Source organism: Pungitius pungitius, chromosome 5 (assembly GCF_949316345.1).
Source record: "Pungitius pungitius chromosome 5, fPunPun2.1, whole genome shotgun sequence".
NCBI lineage: Eukaryota > Metazoa > Chordata > Actinopteri > Perciformes > Gasterosteidae > Pungitius > Pungitius pungitius.
In genome coordinates, this window is record NC_084904.1 from 7,080,034 (window position 1) to 7,102,366 (window position 22,333).

General features: G+C 45.0%; 1 protein-coding gene across 4 annotated transcripts in view; it reads right to left on the reverse strand.

Moving 5' to 3' along the window:
* cltcl1 (clathrin, heavy chain-like 1) overlaps positions 1-22,333 on the reverse strand; it is a 28,886-nt gene extending 6,553 nt beyond the window's left edge. For 2 of the 4 annotated variants that reach the window (XM_062562292.1, XM_062562291.1), the window contains exons 1-23: positions 21,892-22,333; positions 13,067-13,274; positions 11,711-11,979; positions 10,923-11,084; positions 10,698-10,811; positions 10,436-10,609; positions 10,098-10,295; positions 9,629-9,829; positions 7,584-7,736; positions 7,378-7,500; positions 6,860-6,997; positions 6,627-6,791; positions 6,359-6,539; positions 6,080-6,243; positions 5,869-5,994; positions 5,628-5,770; positions 4,693-4,927; positions 4,494-4,616; positions 2,993-3,138; positions 2,724-2,907; positions 1,996-2,188; positions 888-1,045; positions 643-807 (exon numbers count right to left, since the gene is read on the reverse strand). In XM_062562292.1, the coding sequence (XP_062418276.1) occupies positions 643-807; positions 888-1,045; positions 1,996-2,188; positions 2,724-2,907; positions 2,993-3,138; positions 4,494-4,616; positions 4,693-4,927; positions 5,628-5,770; positions 5,869-5,994; positions 6,080-6,243; positions 6,359-6,539; positions 6,627-6,791; positions 6,860-6,997; positions 7,378-7,500; positions 7,584-7,736; positions 9,629-9,829; positions 10,098-10,295; positions 10,436-10,609; positions 10,698-10,811; positions 10,923-11,084; positions 11,711-11,979; positions 13,067-13,274; positions 21,892-21,933 (3,765 nt within the window). In that variant the 5' untranslated portion in view covers positions 21,934-22,333. The remainder of the gene's footprint in view (positions 1-642; positions 808-887; positions 1,046-1,995; positions 2,189-2,723; positions 2,908-2,992; positions 3,139-4,493; positions 4,617-4,692; positions 4,928-5,627; positions 5,771-5,868; positions 5,995-6,079; positions 6,244-6,358; positions 6,540-6,626; positions 6,792-6,859; positions 6,998-7,377; positions 7,501-7,583; positions 7,737-9,628; positions 9,830-10,097; positions 10,296-10,435; positions 10,610-10,697; positions 10,812-10,922; positions 11,085-11,710; positions 11,980-13,066; positions 13,275-21,891) is intronic. The other 2 variants (XM_037481498.2, XM_037481496.2) reach the window with 1 other exon arrangement.

A 22,333-nucleotide genomic window follows, 5' to 3' on the forward strand; every position in this document is an offset into this window, starting at 1 on the left:
TATTGACGTCATGAATGCAGCAGTTGCAACACAGAAGAGCTGCATTAAGCATGAAAACATATTGTTTATCTACCGTGTGATGGAATTTATTATTACTACGTTTAGTTTTCTGCGTAAAATAAATACTAAAAGAATCAAACGATCTGCTGTCACGTAAGGAAATACAGTCACGTGTCTGCGGCTCAATGACGAATAACACAGAAGAAACGCGACTGCACCCTCTGTTTAATACTTCGGGGGGGAGAAACCAGAGCAGGACACAGAGCGTGCGTCCGTTGGTGAGCGCGTGCTCTCCTGTGTATGCGCTCATGTGTGTGTGCGCGCATTAGTCTGCCTGCGTTCGTCGGGGCGATTGTGCCGCGCGCTGTGAAAGAACTGCAGACTTTATTGGAAGGGAAACACTGACTTAAATAAATGGAAGGTAGACGGCTGGCTAGCCGCTGTAGCTACACAAGCGCTAGGCTTTTGTTACCCTCTGCGAGGACGGTGTCAGTGTGTAAATAAAGTGTTTCAATCGGCTCAGCATCCGAAATCAAGCACCAAAATCTGCGTTGCGTTTCGGTAGGGACCGGTCGTGTAAGAACCAGTGCAATGTTGGTACAGAGTTCTCGGTATCCAACCCTAGTTTCATGTGGCCGTTACCTCCTTCCACGTCCGCGTGCTGTTGGCTTTCCGGGCGCTGTCCACGGCCGCCTGGTACTCCCCGAGGTGGACCAGCGTCGATGCCAGGCGGGCAAAGTTGGACACGTTGTTGTACAAGAGCTTGGCCGCCTCGTGCATCCCCTCTTCGTAACACCGATCACCGACCTGGGGAGGGACAGGGTAGAGATGAGGGCCGTGGCGAGGCGATCCTCTCAGCGCACACAGCTGGGAGGCGTGGCCTGTACCTGCTGTATGTGAGCGTTATTGGGCCCGCTGACAAACTCCTCCAACTCGGCCAGACGGTTGGTTTTGGCCAAAGCGAAGATCAGTTCCGTCTCCACATATGACTCCCTTGCTTTCTTCCGAGACATCTGGAGGAATTTGACCAAGTCCTCCCAGTTATCTGCAAAAGAAAAATACGGGACACATTTATGTCACGGCTGCGCAAGAGAGACACGGGGCCATCATGTTGGTTCTCTGAAAATAAATGTTGTATACCTTCAGAGTAGGGCTGTCAATATAAACGCATTAATCTATGAGACTAATGTGGCCGAATTAATGCAAACATTTTTTTAACGTAATTAACGTACATTTGATTATTTCCGGTCCCAGAACCACAGAAACGAAACAGCCGCTAGCTGCAGTCAGTTAACGTTACATCAAGATGGAGAATACTTTTTGCATCAAAAGTAAAACAAACTGATGCACGACACACAGCAAAGAACTGTGCAGAGGAATTAAAGCACCACTATGCTAAGCTAGCTGCTAGGCTACTTTCATCTCAACATCTAACTTTACCCTGCGTGGCACAGTCTGCAGAGGACCACCACTGTGTTCCTAAAAGACCGTGGTTTGAAAACGTCCTGCTAAATGTGGGGAGATTGTTGGCACTTCAAACACAGCAGTTAAATAGAGTGTTGAGAGCAAAGTGCACAAGGACAGCAGGAAAAGTCACTAGTTCAACTTGATTCTGCCTCCAACAAATAAACAATGGTGTCTAAAATACATGCTTTCTAAAGTGATTACTCATTACTTTTAAGATTTAGTCTAAAAAATAACAATAACAATAACATTCATTAATTGCCATTAATCGAGATTGATAAATGTATTGATAAAATTAGTTTAATCTAATGAATATCCTACTTTAGAGACAACTACTTTTTGGCGAATTAATAAGAGGAAAAACATTTCACTTGAACCACCAAGCCTTTTTCTGGATGTCTTCAATGTTTTGTTGGTTTGATTAATTATGCCCCTTTATTGCCATTGCTGCTGTTATGTCTGAGCCATTATTAGTCACGCACCAGCTCAGGATGTGTCAATGTGTTCGTCCCAATGCAGTGGGAGGCTCACCGTTCTTGCTGGCAGCGTTGACCACCTCCATGTACGCCGAGGGGTCGACGGCCTTGATGTACGAGTCTATGGCCTCCTTAACCAGGTCTCTCTGCAGCTGAGCTCGAGCCAGCTGGCTCCACACAGCAGGCTCGTTGCAGCGCTCTGCGAACTCATAGGCCCGGTCCAAGTTCCCTATGTGCTCTATTAATACCTGAGGACCACAAAGAACGCAACAGCTCACTGACAGGGAGATGAAGCGGCATTTTTTAAAAAGATTAAGAGATTCTCTTAGTTTGTGTTCCAGACAGCAACAGTATCCATAAATCTAGCCGTATTCAGCTAGAGACGCAGAGAGGACGCCTGAAGCTGCTGCTGGGAGAACGTGACCCAGGGGACAACTCCAGAACCTGAGGTGAATGGGGATGTCCTTGCTGATATTTCTAAAACAAGGCTATGAGGACATCCGGCAAGGCTTCGCATCGGGAGAAAGGTGTTTGTATATCGGTCAATGCGCACTACAAAAATGATTCATCCTTTGTTATTATAAGGAATCTCTTCAATTTTACATTTTCATCAAAGACATGATGACAAATTCAAAATGGAACTCATGCTAGAATGGGGTCACCATGAAACGTATTAATGCAAATTTTTACATTTGTGTTATACTATTGAATGTGAAGTACTCCGGCCTATTTAATGGAAGTACTTGTTTGGGTGCAGCTGAAGCAATCAGTGTTTTATTTCACCTGTATGGCTGAGGTGTTGACGTCAAACTTCTTGAAAATGGCAAAGGCTTCCTCAAAGAGCTCGTTGCTGATGGCGATGTTAGCGATGTCCGGGGCGTCATAGTTGTCCAGTCTGTTGATGTACTCCATCACACGAGTGCGGTCAGCCTTGATGGCCGTCAAAATGAGCAGGTTCTGGAGGTTCCTGGGGGAAAATACCCGCAACAGTGTTATTTTAAGAAGAAAAAGGGAAGGCAATGCTTGTTAAATCATTGCAGGCTGTGCTGCACCGGTGTTCGCTGAAGACAGAGTTGTCGAGTACAATCTTCTCCAGCAACTCGATTAGCTCGTTGGGCAAGTCCGCGGTCATGAAGGCCTTCACCGTGACCGACACCTCCTCTGGATCCTGGGTCTCAGACAGCGCCGTCTGCACCACCTGAGGCGATAGATGGAAGACCAAACCTATATCATATGAAATAAATAGAGCTGGGCACGTTAACGCGTTGTAAATTTGTTAACATAACAATCCATTACCTCACACATGGATTTTATCATGCGTCAACCGCATTAAAAAAAAGCATCGGGAGGGGCTCAACACAAGGGCTGCAACAACGAAACCATGAAATCGATAAAAATCAACCAAAGTATTTGAATTAGTTGGCAACGAGTTTTATTAGCGATTCGTTGTTGCACAAATATTACATCACTCAATGAGTTGCGAGGGAAGCAAAAAAAAAAAGCCGAGCCAACGTAGAGGAAAAAGCAGCCAGCAGCATCGGCAGTTGTTGTCACATGGCGCAGGTAAAGACGTCTGTTCGAGTTAAGTCGTCCAACGTGTGCGAGCATTTTACATCGAATAAACTAAAAAGTGTGTTAATGGCAAAATATGCCATATCAACGCAACATGGCACGAGAGCACCACCGCACCAGGAACATAAGGAGCCTTCTGCTGCTGTTTACTGCTCATCCAGCTGATCAAGGTAGCATTAAGGTAGTAACAGCAGTAAAGCAGGTAGCAAGCAACACTAACTATTTACTCGCCTTTTTTGGACCATTCATTTTTCAATATGTTTTGTATATATTTCCAGCTTTGTCCAATTTCGGTTATTGTTGACAAATTTGTATTTGTATGTGTTGTACTTTTTAACGCTCTCATATAAGGTAGTCTAGTGCGCTTGCGCATATACTGTGGGTTATGTTATGCCTATAAAGAGACACATTAAATGATCTTAAACCAGCGAGGCTAACTTACGATGCCTCGAATGTATTTATTTACAAACGCCATTTTAAATTCATAGAATACATTTACTTAACTTGCAATACAATGATTGTAATAATTTAATGAATAAGCTTCAAGTAGACATTGGGGTGTGTTTCGGAGAGAGAGAGTTTGAGAGTGTGTGCGTCTGAGTGTAGTATAGAGAACAAGTTCTGACGTTTGATTTGATTTTTTTTTCATAAATTATTATGTTCAAGGAACAACGTGTGCGCTCTGAAGTATGTGAATTTGGAGTTACCTTTTAGAATAAAGGGTTGGAAATTAAAGCTTTTTAATGCTGTTTTTATCAAAAAAATAATCAACTGATTAATCAATTATAAAAATGATAGTTAGTTGGAGCCCTACTTAACACTGCTGCACACATTAACCAAACACATTGAGGTACTGTATTGTTAAATGGACATCACTTAAAAGGGTATATTTTTGTAGTAAAGTTGTCACCAGAAGTATACTGGTACACGTTGTTGCACCTTGTGGTTCAGATGTAACTTCTGAGCTTCACTCCACCTCACCTGGTCGATGAGTTGCCTTCTGAAGGGGTTGTTTTCATCCAAGACGTTCACCCAAAGCTCTGGATCTTTCCTTCGCACCAGATAGCGAGCCTCACTCTTGAATAAAGAGTTCTCATTGCACACCTGAGAGACAGAAAAAAAATGATAGAAAATAGTGTTTGGAATGACTTAGATGATCATCTTCGGCATCTCTACGTACTTTGATGAGATCCAGGTCACACTGTCCTCTCTCGTAGGCCACGCAGGCCAAGTGGGGGTCCCTCTTTTCGCAGTACTTCCCCACCACGGCGCTGTTGTAGAACGCGTTCTCCTTCAGGAAGCGCTCGGGTGTGTTGTTGCTGTCTATGTATATTTTGGCGAGGGCGTTGTGAGTGGCCGGCTCCTCGCAGCCATCGTGGATTCGGGACTCCAGCCACGACAGTAGAAGCTTTAACCTGAGGAAAAAGGATGAAAAACAGCAGAGACAAACATGCAGCATTGAAGTAGAATCTTCCAACTGGCCTGCATTGACGTTGGGTGAAGAAATGCTGAGGGCCATCAATGCCTTTTTAGAGTTATTGCAGCACCCACATACCACTAGGTGGCAGTGAAGCGCATTTAGCAACGTCATGCTCTCCTGGAAGTACTCATGCTCACATTCTCTCTGTCATAGAGAGTTGTAACAGTGGGTTTTCAATGACAGCGGCTTTAGCAATATTGGGGGGTTGGATTAACACCACAGGCCTCCAGAATCCCAGAAAGAATCAACAGCTGAGGAATGTCCTGTCTTAGAAAATGAAAATACTTTTCCATATTTGCTTATCTGCATTTTTCAGTCACCTGGGTGTGTCCCTCTGCGTGACGCTGTATTCGGCCATTTATGGGCATCAGGCCCTAGAATAAATATCTTAAGTTTTGCTTGTAACTGAAAATTGCTTTTTGTAGCCCTTTAAAGAATACAACCCTGTGTCTTGCGGCGTAAACACAGCCAATATAGCCGCTACGTGTCATTCAAGAGGTTTAATTAAACCCCCACAGGGTAAAGATGCTTTTACAACAGGTACTTAGATGCACAAGTGTCCACTAGCAACTAATAGGACACAGCAGAGCAGCTATGCATAAAAGCAGTGCAGGTGGTTTATCTCTGTGCCTCACCTGTTCCTCTTCTCCACCTGCTCCACCAGCTCGTCAGTGGAGAACTGCCCTCTGACCACCATGATCAGGTTTTTTATGACGTCCTCAGCACAGTCCACATCCAAAAGGCCGCCTATTACCACGGGGAGGCGACTGGGGTTCACCTGAAAGAGCAACAAATAGAAAATGAAGAGACGCACAGTCCATAAAAGGCCTGGATTATTAAGTGATAACCAGATATTCGTATGAAGTGGATTCCTACTTTCTGTACGTAGATTTCAATGTATTTCTGGAGGTTGTTACGGTAGAGGTAGAGCACCAGGTCATGGACGAAGTCGAAGCGATCACACACAATGATTAGGGGAAGCTGGTCTGTTAGCTTGGCCTCCTACAAAGGGAAGGAACGTGAGTTTGAACAGTGATGGGGCGTGATGCCCTACCATTTACCAGAGGATCCTTTTTGTAGTTTTTACCTTGAGGAAGTTTTTCACCCTTTCAGGGTCGTAGCAGTTGCTCTCCCTGCAGATCCTTTCCACTTCCTTAATCTGGCCTGTTTTACAGGCGGCCTGGATGTACTTGAAGTGGACGTCCGGCTCCTGGCTGAAATTCACAATCGACCCAAGGAAGTAAAACAAGCCTTGAATGGAGATGGGAGGGCGGGAATGCAGGGGGCAAAAAAAGCACAAAGTTAGCTCAATTTGTGCCAACTTTAAGCACAAATTCACTCCAAGAACGGTAGGGGCGACACCTACCCTCGTAGCTCTTGAAGGACTCAAAGAGCTCCACCAGCAACTGAGTCCCCAGCTGCTCGTGATACTTCGACGCAACCTGGACGCACAGCTGCAGGTTCTGCCTGATGTTGGCCGACAACATGGCCCTCAAACACTCCAGCGAGTCCTCCACTGATAAAGAGCCAAAGTAGTTCACCAGCCACTGAAAAGTAGGAGGAGGATGAGAAGGGGGGAGAGGTCAAAAGGTCATTTAAAACTGCTCCAGAGAGAGCGTTGGCCACCGGCTTACCTCCGGGTTGAGCAGATGTGTGTGCACCACAGCCCGCTTGATGTCGTACTGGTCGGTGTAGTGCTCCAGAGCTCTCTGTAGTAGCCCTGCCTTCTCACACAGCTGGGCAACATGGGGCCGGTCATAATGGGTGAACATCTGGTTGCCCAGGATAGCGTCTGCTACCTGAAAGAAGCCTGCATTAAAGTCTGATGGAGGGGATGTTGTCTGAGCAGGGCATTCCGGGTGTTCACCTGGGGAGCATGCATGAGGTTCATCTCTAGTAGACGCGTCTGCAGGTGGCCCTCAGCCGGGCGGTTATTCTTCAGAGCATCCAACAGAAAAGATGTGCACTGCTGGATCAGGTTTCCCTCCATGAACACATCGACGATCTACCGAAGGGGAAGCGGGCAGGAGGAGGCACAAAGAGGGCAAAAAATTGAAGGGTTTTCAAATGGATTATTTGCACTAAAATGCCCGGAAAGATTAGAGTTGCACGCCATCAAGGACTACAAGCCCCGCTGGCCAGATGTTTCAGCTTTTCTTATTCAAAATCTGCAAAAATGAGCAGGGACTTCAAAGAGCGTCACGTCTTGGAGACGTGGACTGAGCAGAACGATGTGGCTTTTTAAAAATGTGTGCGTGTGTGTACTCAGTGGATTCCGGGCATAGCTGGCACATCTGGAATAACAGAGGGAGGCTCCCACACAAGGCCTTCTGTGGTGTGTGTGTGTGTGTACAGGTTGGACATCCCTACGTGCTGCTGAATTACCTGGTTGATGTTGGCCAGCGGCTCCTCATCCTGCACCAGCATCTGGGCAAACTGAAGTCCCTGATCCGGGTTGACGCGCATCACGTTCCTCAGTAAAAACACCCAGTCTGGGGTGTAGCCCACCTAAAAAAGCATTGCAGATAAAATGGATACAAATGCAAATTCAGTGACAATAGATATGTGCGTGGAGAACTGAAGCAGTTTACCTTTTTAGCATATAGCACAATCTTCTGGAACTGGCTGGTCTCGGCAAAGCACTGGATAACCTTGTTGGGGATGTTAGCTCTGAGGTACACACTAAGAGCCAGGGTGGGGTCCGAGGCCTTCACCAGGTCCCCCAGCTCCTCAGAGCACTCCAGCTGCAACGCAAGACACATCTTGGTCACCAAATAATCAGGAGTTAAATGACCCTGGTGAGCAGCGTTTATTGGTTAAATTAGTCAGTGTTTCCCCTAGCTTCGGAGGGGGGGGGGTGTAGTGATCTGTTGGGTCAGGTTCAGCCGCCACATATTTTCACAGTAAAAGAAATTGTGTGTGTGTGTGTGTGTGTGTTGTCAGCTGTTTAGAGATTATGTAAGTACTTTTGATCATTATGCACAACATTGATTTCTCTCATTTACAAAATGTACAGCAGAATGCCAAGAAAAAAAGTCCTACTGTGTTTGTTTGTTTATTTTTTTTATTACAGGGGTCTTACACATTTTGACCAATGGATTTCCATGACTTTTTGTGAAATCTCAGTATTCATATAAAAATTAGAAAATATTTAAACAATGAGAAATCCAAAGGTATACACAATGTTTTCCCTACATTCGATTAGGCCTCAAGAAAGTATGTTTTTTATGTTTACCATATGCGTAAAATGAAGACCAAACGAAAAGAATCAAACGAAGGCGGTGGGCGAAGAGAGACGTGCTGCTCGGCGTGTGGCCGAGCTAGCAGTCGCCCTCTGACAGGGTTCCTGTAGTAGCTTCGCTAGCAGTGGCGCACTGATCTCTGCTTCCGTTAGCACGGCTCGTTAATGGCGCTCTCCCATGTTTGAAATATTTAACCGTCTCCACATAACTTAGTCTGCTCGTCCCGGGTCTCTGTCCCAACTCATGACATGCACATCCATATGTACAGGTTAGCTAACCACGGTTAGAAAAAATATATACCGTATTTTCGCGACTATAAGGCGCACTTAAAATCCTTTTTTTTCTAAAAAAACGACGCGGGCGCCTTGTAATCCGGAGCGCCATATATATGGATCAATTGGTTGTGTATTGTAACGGACTATGTTTTCATGTTCTGGAGCGGCGTTGCACTTTACAGAGTTTTGGGATGTTCAGTGAAGGGCGCACAATGTTACGTCACTCATCTTAGTGCCACCTATGGCGACGCGGGAGTTGTTGTTGTTTTGGAGAGCGATGGTGTGTTTTTGTTCGGCTGACAGTAGCCTGTTTCTCGACAATAAAACCAGAAGATAAGCACATTGTCCAGAGATTCATTAGCGAGAGTCGCTACACTATATTAAAGCTCGTAGTTGGATGTCGGGATCGCGCTGACGGTCCACTGTCTGTTCCAGCGCTGCCTCTCGGTGCAAGATGCACCAAAGCATTTGCCAAGAATGTTTTCATTAATCAAGAATTAAAGTTGGAGGTTCAGAGATATTGTTAATATCCACATTAACGTTTGAACAACGTTACCATGGGAGAGACGAGTTTTCAGAACGCTTAATAACATTTGATTTAGCACAGCCCGATCTAGTGGATGCACAACGGAGCCCCAGTCAAACGTTTTAGTGCAGGTACTTTCTCTAATGCAGCGGAGTGTCAGTGTTTTTCCGGTTCGTCCGTCCATGTTTTCAGTCAGCGCGGCAATTAGAACGCGGAAGCACCCCCCCCGCCACCGCCAGCGAATGCGGAAGCACCCCCCCGTCGACGGGGGACGAGCCGCGACCCGGGTCCCGGATATGCGCCTTATAATCCGGTGCGCCCTATATATGAAAATATTTCTAAAATCGGCGATTCACTAAAGGTGCGCCTTATAATTCAGTGCGCCTTATAGTCGCGAAAATACGGTATATATTTTTCAACGCTCGGCTGGTGGAAGTGGTGCAGAACTCCACCGTGAGCAATACCAAGTGCAAAGGAGAGTTATAAACATGACCATCTATAGAGACATAAAGGTCTGTGGGGGAGGCCCGACTGTTATAATGGTAGGGGAAACACTGCATCAGTCTAATCCCCTCTCCACCCCCACGTCCTACCTTGTCCTCCTTTAGCCATTTCTCCAGAAGTTGCTTGCGCCCCTGCTGCAGGACCGGCCGGCACAGCTCCAGGGACTCAAACTTGTTGAGCTGGCCCTGGTCCAGCAGAATCCCAAAGTACTGCAGGAGCGGTGAGGCCTGGCCCGGTTGGGCTGGGACGCTCTGGAACTTCCGGATGGTCTCTGCTGTCCGCAGAACACCCTAAGAGAGTCAAATTTCAGGTGAATGAAGAGAAACTACTGCGTTCTATGTGGCCCTGCCATGTTTCTACAGAAGCCCTGAGCGTACAAACGAAAAAAGAAACAAGGCCTATTTTAGCGTTTCCTTAAGGCACATAGGTCAAACTCACGGTCTGCCGCCGGAGATGCAGTCACATTACTGACACTGCCCCTTGAGGACAACTGTAAAAACACAATTCAGAGGCACCTTTTCTGACTTTTTATTTGATACGCATCTTATCTGGCCGTACCTTGGGTGCCGACGCAGCCACCTTAGTGGCCTCTGAATAACTCCCCTGAGCAAACAAGGTGTTGAACTTTCTGGCAAAAATCTCCTCAGCCCCAGCCAAGTTGGACCTCACAGCCATCCTCAAGGCCAGATCGGGGTTCTGCAGAACATTGGTGGCATAGTTGACAAGGTTTTCCTCCTCAACACACACAGACAGCACCTGGGGAGAAAGCAGATATATCAATACCATGGAAAGGTTTTCATACAAACATGAGGCCCAGAAGCTCATTCAAGCATTCGTCTTTGACATGAGAAGCAGAGCTGTTCTTTGCTATGGCTATGACTTGGCAGGTTTCTCACTTGTCCCTTCTTGTTGACTCCAATAATGCCCGACGTGGCTTCGTGAGGGGCGGTGACAAAGATGGTCTCTGCACTGATCCGGTTCATGTAGATGCATACTCCAGACTCCAAGTCGTACAGGTGAATGTAGCCATACTTTGTGATCAAATATATGACGCCATGTTTATTGCCAATCTAGGGAGAATGATCAGAGATGAGCATTTTTGATCAGCTGCCCCCCCTTAGTGTGCCACAGGAACTATCAAGTAGCAGGCATCCTCACCTGCATAGCTACAGGAAAGTCTGTCTGGGCCTCTGGGGGGAAGAACACATCCACTGCTTTCTTAGCAAATGGCTGGTTTCCTGCAGCTGGCTGACCAACTTCAATGATGTGCAACTGAAAGAAGAAATCCATATTTTAGAGACCAACAGACATGAAGCATTAAAGGTTGTTTCTTCAAATACACATTTATCATAACATCCCTGTCCTCGGTCCAGGGGCCCTTACCTTTCCCCCAGCCTGTGAGCGTACAGCAAAGCAGAAGAGAGTTGAGGCTTTGAGATTTCCCTCCACTTTGAACTCCCCGAAGGCAGCGGCATGACCCTCAATAGGCTGAGACACTTTCCTGTCAACAGAATACAGCTGCATGGCGCCAACCACTCTGTTTTGCTGCAGGGTAAAAAAGGAGGGGACAATCATTAATGCATTGAATTCATTAACACTACAAAAGGAATATGCATAGTCCGACTGTATAGATGTCTTTGAAAATATGCCCCTAACTCACATGATTTATTACCACTGTAAAGCAAACACATGTTTATTGTCTCATTCACTAGTTTCAAGTCTTCATTGAGTAAATCATGATGCCATTTAGAGTCAAATAGATAATATAGCGGGGTATGTTTTTGGGCTTGGGCCTTGTGATTAACAGGTCCCTTCAACAGAGTTGTTGTCGTCGTTGTCGTCGTCGTCGTCGTCGTCTGTGTTTTACTCTTTCAACGTAAACCCTTTCAGTGGATTTTCAGTTCAGCCAAGTTCATTGTAACATTCTTTCTCTGCACCGCCCCCTTTGTCTCTTCTGGTTGCAAAAAGCCAAAAAAGGTCCAAAGACCAAAACTAAAAAAAGAATACTTTCCAAAACTAACACGTTCAGATGATAACACTCAAAAAGAGATCTTTGAGTAAACTTTTATGTTCTATGAGGCTTTGGATGAGCTATTAAAGGGAGAGGGATGAATCATGCTAATTCTGTTTCAGAGACACTAATGGGCACATGAGTAAACAGGTTTTCATACCTGTGCAGAAATCCCTATCAGCAGCAGCCACTTCTGTTGCTCGTCAGTTCTGTAATTGATGATCTGACACCCTGCCAGACTGGCGTGCCGATCAAATACTTTGGCGGGCTGGGAATCCCCCTCCATGCTCCAGTGAAAGACTGCCGTGTCCGTCACCAGGGCAACGGTGTTCACAGAGATCCACTTCCAGAACATGACCTCCTCCGTCATGGTGTGCGCCTTTACCTTGCTCTTCATCTCAATGTTGAAAATCTGTAGCGTCTTGGCGGCTTTGGGGATGGAGAGTAGACATGAGTTGGACATGCAGCCAGAAAATCTTGAATATAAAACTAAAGTAAATTGATGTTCTTAATGCTTATTGTTATAAGGAGTACGTGGGGAGACTTGGAACCCAGGCAAAATTTAAGTGAGGAGGAGAATGGCATGGCTGTTTGTTCTCACATGTTGTGTGCTTTTAAAGACAGCAAAGTAATCTAAAAATGACGATAAAAAACAGCGCTAGTTCGCCGTAAAATAATTGTTGCCCTTGATGAATTAATGCCCAGCACAATGTGTTTATCTTCAAGTATGAAGTTAATGTTTTGCATGAATGATGAAATAATGCCTGAAAGCATGTATACATATACATATGTATACACATTTATCTATAAATACATTTATATAAATGTGTACATAAATACACTCACCCGTTTTTTCCCCTGCTCCCCAAATTATAAAAATATAATTTTGTCTCATATCTTGATGTATTATTTGGTTGTATTTGTGCTTTTCACGTGTGTTTTTGACATGTTTGCTGTAACCTGGATCAAATACAGTGAATAGGAATTTCCTTTGTGTCAATTACAGATTTGAAAAAGTACTGAAAAATACTAAATATTATAACTACCCTATTCCAAAAGCTCAGTAAAAAATGGTCCTTATGGTGAGCTGACTAAACTTTACATACATTATGTATATATAATGAGCAGTGAGTCTGCTCAAGAGTGCTGTTGAGGGTCCGTCACATTTCAATTTTCAATTTACCAAACAAACAGATGAGGGAATGGTGATTTTTTATGAGTGTGACATGGCGTCTGTATTGTTACAGAGCAGACAGACAGACACAGCAACTCACCGTCTGAGAGGGGACAGAAAGCAAGGGAGACAAAATCAAAGTGTCAGTCAAGTAAGAACAAGATAGACCAGGGGGAAGAGGGTGGGTGCCTGTGGCAGGGATGGAGGGTGGCTTGGAGAAGAGAAGCATTATATGCAAATCCTCCTGATCAGCACTTGTGTTTGTGCTCCAAGGACAAGAGCCAGGCGGACATCAGCCCTGCCAGGCATGAAGCCACTAGAGGTCCTCCCTCGCCCTCTCACCTTTTAGGGCGATGACCTTGCTGGTGGGGTTCATGATGGCACTGTCGGCAGAGATGGGCCTCCTGATGGGGTTGGTGGGGTCGGACATGTCCACGATCACCACCTGGTTCTGATCGCCCACCTTCTCCCTGATGCAGATGAACTTGTCCGACTCCATGGTCAGATAGCTGAACCCGATGTTGGCCGGGTTCACGCCCATGTTCTGCAACTGGAAATGAAGATATAGGGTTTATAAGACAGATAAGATAAGGATAAGGAAATCTTTACCCAGATAGGGTGACAGGCAGTGGCAGCTGGCCAATAGAGGGCCCCTTTTGGCGCACCCCTCTAAAAAGGAAAGGACGATATTAAGTTATAAGAAATATTTGTGTTTGTGAAAAATAGAATGTAGTCATAGTAGTAATATAAAATATGTCAGTGCAAAATATATGTATGTGTATGCATGTACGCAGGTCCTGTCTTCATTCGTGTTTTAGCTGCAGTAAGGGTATTCCCGGAGTAGGCGGGTCGAAGAAGCACTTCAGCCAATTGCTGATTAAATAAAATAACACATGACATACAATTCAGCCAATCAGCGCCTTAGACAGACTCCGCTTGGGGAAACATTGGTTTTGCCTGGTATATGTGTGATTAAATAGAGGAATAGTTGTATCAACGTTTACATGTAATCAATACAAGATTAACAAATCAAATGAATGCAGTATGATTCTAAAACTCTTGACAATATTTATTAACAAAATACAAAGAACTGAACATACGTGTGAATGAAAAAAATACTATATACTATAAACAATGTTCTCAATTAACTAAATGAAAGTATGGCTGCATTTAAAAGAAATAAAAAATACAACGTGGAAATTTCTGCATCAAATGATCAAATTCTTCAATTCAGAAGAAATAACAGGAAGATATGCCTGAATTTTTCCCATTTGATTTGACAGTCAACAAATTATAAATATTAAATCTAAAAGACATTTTAACAATTGAACAGTTAATAGAATATATATATATCCACTCTCCCACTTTTTTCCTGCCAGGACTTTAAATCTGGGCCTGAATGCACCAGGACCGGTCTCCCCCTCACATGGAGGAACTCATTGAGCCTCATAATGGCATTTCAACTGTCTTTTTTTAACTTTTGGTACGGGTTCAGATGGGACGGCTTCTGGGTCCAGATCCGGACCACCAGTTAGTGACCTCTGTTCTAGAGATAGTGGTGATGGTGGCGCATGGAGTAGTGTGATGCGCGGGGAGCCGCAAGGTTGGCAGTTCGAATCCCGGCTGCCCTATGTGCCATGTCTAAGTGTCCCTGAGCAAGACACCCAACCCCTAAATGCTCCTCAGGCAAAATACAAATTAGATATCAATAACTGTTTGGATTTAAAATAGCAGGTCTGCTCCAGCTTTTCCAGGGACATTCCCTAAATGCTACTTGCAGTAGCCCACAAGTGTGGGGCCACAGGATGATAAAGCCAGGATTCGAAATGAGAGCGGTCTGGGGGGGGTCCCGGACCCCCTATAAGAATTTATTTTTAGATTTTGGGTGGTCCCCAACAAATATTTTTAACAATAAAAATGATTGTGAAAAGGTCTTTAGCAGAGGTGTGGACTCGAGTCATGTGACTTGGACTCGAGTCAGACTAGTCATGAATTTGATGACTTCAGACTCGACAAAACGTACAAAGACCTGCAACTCGACTTGGACTTTAACATCGATGACTCGTGACTTCACTTGGACTCGAGCCTTTTGACTCGAGAAGACTTGCTACTTCCCATGAAAACTGGGGGAATACATTTTCACACGGCCGCGCCGCTCTGTTTATCTGCATCTGTCAAAAAAATGTGCGCCACCTGTATGCAGAGTGCGCGCTGCCTGCACAACATCCAATCACTGCAGTCCATTTTACCGTATCAACGAGACAGCTCGTTCATGCTTACAAAAATCGGGATTTTTGAACCCGGATTCAGACTCCGATGGAAATCCTCGCCAACATTATGTCAACGTCCGTTTTAAAGTACTATAACACAGTCACAGTCGATCCACCATTACCCTTCCCTTCGTAGTCTAGGTCTGTCACCCAGGGTTCCCCGTCCCCACTATAATAAGAGGACTTGAAATGACTCAAAACTAAAATGGTAAGACTTTGGACTCGACTTGAGACTTGTTGGCTTTGACTTTTGACTTGACACTTGCCTCATCTTTGACTCGACTTGACTCGGGACTCGAGGGCAACGACTTGAGACTTACTTGTGACTTGCATAACAATGACTTTGTCCCACCTCTGGTCTTTAGTGACGTTTTATATTTATAAACAATAATTTATTTATTTCCTACCGCGATTGGGCAGCAATCAGGGCAGCTAATAGCATCACAGATTGTTGTTGTGGTCTGTGGTGCAGACACGTAGGTTATTGTTGAACGAAGCCTCACAAAGAGTGAAATCCCTCATGAAAATCCTGTAAGTGCTTCGATTATGTTTATATCTCCATAATAATTGCTTATTATAGTAAATATTTGGAGTTGGTGTTCCTATATCAAAAGTTGCATTAACTAACTTAGATACCCAGTGTAACGTAATGATTAGAAGAGGTTCTTGCTGTATGTGTATGAAGCCAAACAACCTGCCAGCTAACAGCAGCACATTCATAAACATATTGCTGAAAATCTACAAAACGCATCACAAATACATTGCAGCGTTCACGATTGCATAAGTGAGCGCTACATCACAACCACGTATGAAAACATTTATTTAAGAAAATATATATTTTTTAAAGATCGGAACGGTCGGGATTCGAACCCCGTGGGTCAAAACATCCTAAAGCCAACGAGCCCACTGCTCTACGCAGTGAGCTATGGAGATTCAAAGGTTCTCCTGTGCGGATTTAGTTGATGATTTTAAACCATGAAAAACATCCCAAGACCATTATCCCACCTTCAAAATATGTCGATATAATTTTGCCAGCAGTTTATAGTGTAGAAAGGTAGTCTTCAGTATTTTTTATAGTTACATTTTAGGAGACCCCCCAAGAGTCCTAAGTCATTTCGAACCCTGGATAAAGCTCACTTATTATAGCTGCTAGTAATCTCCTGAACTATTCTGAGAACCATGTGAGATGACTGAGGATTTCCTTCTCTTCCTGTTGTAAGCAGCGTCACGTCTACCTTGAAAAGGAACTTCCACCATTAAGTAGTCTGAGGCAAGTGGAAAGGAATCTTTGCGCTCATAATCAGGATTGTGGTCCATTTCAGGGAGCAGGTTTGAGCAGGACGGGAAAAAAAATCTAGATAACAGGAAATATGCAGCAGGAAGGATTGCATCAGCATCCTTAGTTTGGGGGGAGGGGCGGTGCGGACAGAGGATTGGTGATAAAGCGCTTTTTTAAATGATTCATGCCTACTGACGCGTTTCATTTTTTAAATCCCATTAGGTGATACCTGCACTAATCAATATTGTTTACACAATTGTGTTTTTGCTTTTTGAGCCCACAAACGCTCAGCCCTGTGGTTCAATATTCTCAGAATGTGTGCATGGATGTACTAAATACCATTATTGGTTTCTCCAAACATTAGTTTGAAACTGAAAAAGATCAGCTGGTTGACAAATAATTCAAATAAATAAATGTGGATGTTCCAAAGTTTCACAAGTATATTTTTATCCCCTTTGGAAATTGTCTGACTTTTTATTTATTAATTAATTATTAATTGAATAAATAATTATGACACATAAACCAACCACTCAGCTGCTAGTTGTCTGTTGGGGAGTTATGGTAGACGTGAGATAAAGGCCTGAGGGAGGACTGGAGAAATTTACTGAATCTCCAGACTGCCGGAACTGAGGGGAGGGAAACTACAATAAAGATAGTGCAGGGAGAGAGGAGGGAAGAAAGGGAGTAAAGGGAGGAACTATTGTCCGTATCTGACTACATAGTTATTCCAAGTATGAATTACATCATTTTACAGATGTGTGTTTGAGGTGGAAAAAAACCTAAAGCTATGTTGGTTGGGTACATTAAAGATGGACACATAATTAAAGGGCAATTTCCCCCTTCATTGAAAAAACGACAATGAAAATTGCATCGAGTGTGTATTATATGGTACTATTTTGTGTGCATTCCGACCTCATCACATGGAACCACATGAGTGAAATTCTAAGTTATTTTGCATGTTTATCTTTCTGCTGTCTTGCTTGGTCTTGAGTTGCACTTGCTGATGTTTGACTCTTAGGAAAATTGTCAAGCTAACCAACACAGCTACAGGTTGCCATCTCTCACGGTTTCCCTGTGTGACACATACGTTTTTTGTTGGAGATGAACCAGGGCGGATTGTTTCAGCGTGAGACATTGGATGTGTGGCGTGAGTGCGTGTGAAAACCTGCAAATGCAGGGAAACCGTGAGAGAGCCTCTAGTTGTGTTGGGTTTAAGAACAACTTTCCCAACAGTCAAACATCAGCAAGTGCAACACGAGTTAAAAAATGTGTACAATAATAAATACTTTGTAACCGAAGTATTTCCAGATCTCATTTCATTCAACAAGCCGAGGACAGTGGACAACAGCTCCCCGGAGATGACTGAGTGACGGCTGCCTGTTGCATGTGAGCTGGTAGCCCCACCCAGCCAATGCATTCAAGCAGCCGGACAGGCAGCGGAAGAGTGCGCTCTGGTTGCGGCTTTTTTTAATGAAGTACCGGTACTAAAAAGATTCAAAATTGCACCGTTTTCAAGGTAAGGGTACGGCGGTACCTTTCTAGTACTGGTACACCGTGCAACATTAGTCCTGCAGTGCCGAGATCAACAATCACAGAGAGATCGAAATCACTGAACTGAGGCAGCAGGCTGATAATACTGCACTGACAGTATTTTGGTGAGTCATAGACTGGGAGGATGCAATGCCGAGGCACAGACACATCACGTCAGCAGCTGAGGGACTTTGGAGTGGGGGGGGCGGTTATGCAAGCACAATTAAAAAGAGGCCTGCAGAAAAAAAATATGTGTATGCTTACAAGCCTTTTCACACTTTCTCACAGGAGGCTGTAGGTGCAGAGTGTGTGTGTGTGTATCTGTGTAGCCATAGAGGTCAAGAGGTATATACCAAGAAAATAATGAAAATCATACAGCTGATCTAATCGCTTATCTCTGCCAACATTGGATGTGATTAGACGTTATGGCCAGCTCAATGCAGGGTCACAAAGACACTTCCTGCTCTTTTCATCCCGTCACTTTGCTGTTTTGTATCACTCATCCCTGAAAATGTTTAGTTTCATAAAGCAGACACCAAAAAGTGTTAAAAGCCCTTTTAAGGAAGGCGGTAATACCGGCCAATAAGCAGGATATAAATCCATCTACTTTTCTGGTGAGCAGCAGTCCTCTGCAGGTCTCGTTAGCCAGGCCATACCAACAATAGACTTCAACTACATTTATTGTTTGGCAGCAGAAGTATTTTTAAATCTTTTAAATCTCTTATTTTATATACAAGAATGATAAAGCAAGTTGATTATTCTTGTAAATAATTACTGAAAGTGTTTTTCTTTTACTGTGACGTAGGTCTTACGGATGAATACTGATCATATCTGGGACAGACTTTGTGACAATAACCAAATATAATAGCTGCTGGAGAATAATTTATGCAGATTTCATAGACAAAAACAAGTTATCTAGAAAATAATCTGTAAAACGCAAGTACAGTCCAGCCCCTGTTGGTTGAACAGTGTTTGACTGAATTCTCGTTGAGGAAAGACACAACGTGCCTATTGTTCCGCGGGACTGACTGCTCGTTTCGGAAGTCACTTTTTGTGACTGAAATCAGACGCAGACTTCCCCTCCCACCCTCAGCTGCCGATGTGTCCTGTTAAGCCTGGAACACACCAAGCCGACGGTCGCCCGTCGGGCAGTTTTTCGTGCGTCGGCAGACTAAATCTCCTCAGTGTGTTCTGCACCGTCGGCCGAAGTTGGTCCTCGTCGGCTTTGTTACGGCCGATTCCACATGTTGAATTGGCTTTTTGGTCAGTCGGGCCTTCTGATCATTCTGATTGGCTGCTCAGCCAGCGAACCAGTGCACTAGAAGAAAAAAAACGGCAGGCACAGAAGGGACGTGCTACTTGGCCGTCGGGTGTTGAGAATCGGCTTGGTGTGACGGGGCAACTTTGGACCCAGACGCTGCCGACTTGAGCCGATTCTGCAGTCTGCTCTCATCGCCACTAGTTGGTCGGCGTTGGCTTGGTGTGTTCTAGGCTTACGGGCTGCTCATCATGCTTCCCATACTAATGTCATTTGTTGAGCTCGCTTTCCCATCACATCCGGCAACATGGCGCCATCGCCATAGATACGCCGGCAACAAACCCTGCCATAAGCAACAACTGAGCAGCTCAGTGGGACTCTGGACTCTTCACAACACATTTCTGTGCTCACACAGGCTGCTACAGTGCGTGTGGGCCAGTTGATTTTCACTTTGCCCCCTTTATGATCCATCAGACTCCTAGATCGAGTTTGGAGGTTTGGAGTTGATCTGAAGCATCAGTTTTGCGCTTAACCTCATGCTGGTGCCTAATCTAGAAATCTGGGTGTGGGTTAAGGGACCGTCCCAGACTACAGACACCAAGCTGTAAATACCCAGTCAGGAGAGGAAAAAAGAAAAAAAGGAAAGCTAAACAACTTGAGGCCCAAAGTCCTGGGTTGGCAAATTCCAAGCATTTTTGAGACTCTGCTGGAGCCACCTAGATTCACAGAGGCAAGGGGGCCGAGCTGGGATTTCACGGTAGAGGTGGAACGTGAAGGCAGCAGTCTTGGTGCTTAGCACTTTCTCCAGCCACAGGGGTTAGGGTGGGGAGGGGGGGTTCTTAGGAGATTTATCAGAGAATGGCAAGTGCTGTTGAGAGCAACGTGAACTCATAACCCAGACATTGCCATGTTCTGAGTTTCTATCCTCCGTCCTCAAAGCTACAACAGGCCTGTCAGTTAGGAGAGGGGAGGAGGAGAGAATAAAGTACAATAGAGGGGGTGAGAAGAGAGAGACAAAGAGGACTAGTGAAGAGAGGAGAGGCCTGCATGCTGTTAAGCCTGGTTTATGGATATGTGTTTGGGTCCAGATCCGGACCGACAGTTAGTGACCTCTTGAGAAAATAAAGAGCCCGGATTTTATTGCCATTCAAGCTGAGAAGAATTGACATGAATACAGTTCATACGCAAGGACACAAACACACAAGAGCCCCTTGCATGCTTTTTTAACGCTTCTTGCATGTGTCGACCAATTTTTGTAGACTACATAGCATAATACCGCCATTTTTAAGATTTTTGAAGAGAAAATGAATCAGATTGAAGAGCTTTTGTCATAAGAAATACAGAAGTATGACCCCTTATACAACCCGTCATTGGCGGGAAAAATATGTCCGCGAAAAAAAGGCGATGTAAAGCAGCAGTAGTGATGCACGGGGCAAAAAAAAGTCTGCTTTTTATGTATCCCTAAATAAACCAACGACTTCCACACACACACACAAAGGAGTCACTCTCTAGGTCGTCTTCGACAGAAAGCGTTGCTCCTGTTGTTCTGGCGGTGAATTGCTTTGCAACACGCGCAACCATTCCAGGACCATTAATTGAAACGAGTCCATCGACACAACTGCGCGGAAAGACGCAGCTGCAGAACCATGCACCAGCCTTTAGGCAGCAGTGGGAAGCACACTGGAAGAGGGAGGGAGAGGGGGTCTCTTTTTTTCTAATGTGAAAGGCCATTTCACCGCCTGCTGTTAGCATAACAGGCTAAAACTTTTCTCCTCTGGCTGAAAGACAGCAAGCACTATGGGGACAATGGTCACCAAAGGGGGCGGGGCATAGGGGAGATAGTTCCTCCATGGACAACCTAAATAGGTGGCCTTTCTGTTACAGATTTTAACAGGGGTCAGCTGCATTAGATGGAGGACGAGACCAGCAGAGCAGAGAGAGTGCATCACTGCACTATTATCTCCATTTTATTGTGTTTTATATTCAAAGATACAATGCCTATATGTTCATATGCATACGTCCACACTAACGTTAAGTATTTATACTTGCCTTGTCCTTTTTTTTGTATGTACGTCAAGCTCAACAGAAAACCCCGCAGTCAGAGCCCTTAAACGGCCCATGAAGCAGATTCAGATGTTGTAATATGAAACCACAGTTTCAATAATGGGGTGTGGGTTGTTGTGACATAAAGACGTTGCTCAAATAAGATGTTTTTCAGCTGCAGTTATTGCAGCGGAATGATGCAGATCTTTCGAAGTCATTCCCCAGCTTTCTACCGCGAACACTTCTTATCCACGGTGAGTCCGTCTGTGACGACGTCGTCGGTACCGTTGAAGGTTACAAAGTAGCAAACATGGTCGCCGCAGGGCTTGACAACAATATGCCGGAGTTCACGGCTACGATGTCACCGCCGACCGCTGAGCTCAGCTGGCAGGACGCTGCAGTTTGCGTTGGAGCGGATTGAACATGACAGCGGCATTTTTCCATTTCGAGGGGGGGGGGGGGGGGGGGGGGGGGGGATGTCTCGGGCGTATCAATACACGCAGGCACGGACGCACGCACGCACGCACGCAGCATTTGAGCTGCTGCTGTATACCGCCCGACTGGTCAATTCTAGGTTTTATTTTTTACAAGTCACATTTAAAACTAGGCCTGTAACGTTAGCCATATTGAGTACCACCCGGCATCCCATTTCACATTCCTTCTAGACGCGACACGTGCCAAGTGAGCGCGCGCTAGGAACACGCTGCACCAGCAATTTCATTTTTAAATGAATGAGCTACAACACATTTTTATTATCCCCCGGCCCCCTCGCTTCGTCTGTGCTTACCTGCAGATGTTCCTGAAATCGTATCGGCAGTATCTGAGCCATGTCTGGGGGCTTTTTCTCTCTCCGAAGAGTCCGCGGGGAAGGGTCAGCAGCGAGACGAGTGGAGGGGAACTTGTTCTTCTCGTGGCCCCGAAAACGTCCAGAAAAGTCGGCCGCGGTGGTTAGCCTGCGTTGGTATCACACGGATCCAGTGACTGCTCCCATTCAGCTGCCCCCATTACGCCAGTCCCGATTTAAGAACTCCGCAGCTCCGCTGAGAAAACTAGTCCGCTTGGTGTGCAAACTACCCTCCCTCAGTTCCCACAAGCCATGTAACTGCATAAGACTGTTCTTTCAAAAAGTATTAATGATATTATTCATCATTTAAAAAATGTTGTCAGTGATGACCACTCATAAGCTTCCCGTTCCGTGAATTCATTTATGTTGTCCTCTTCTCTGAGCT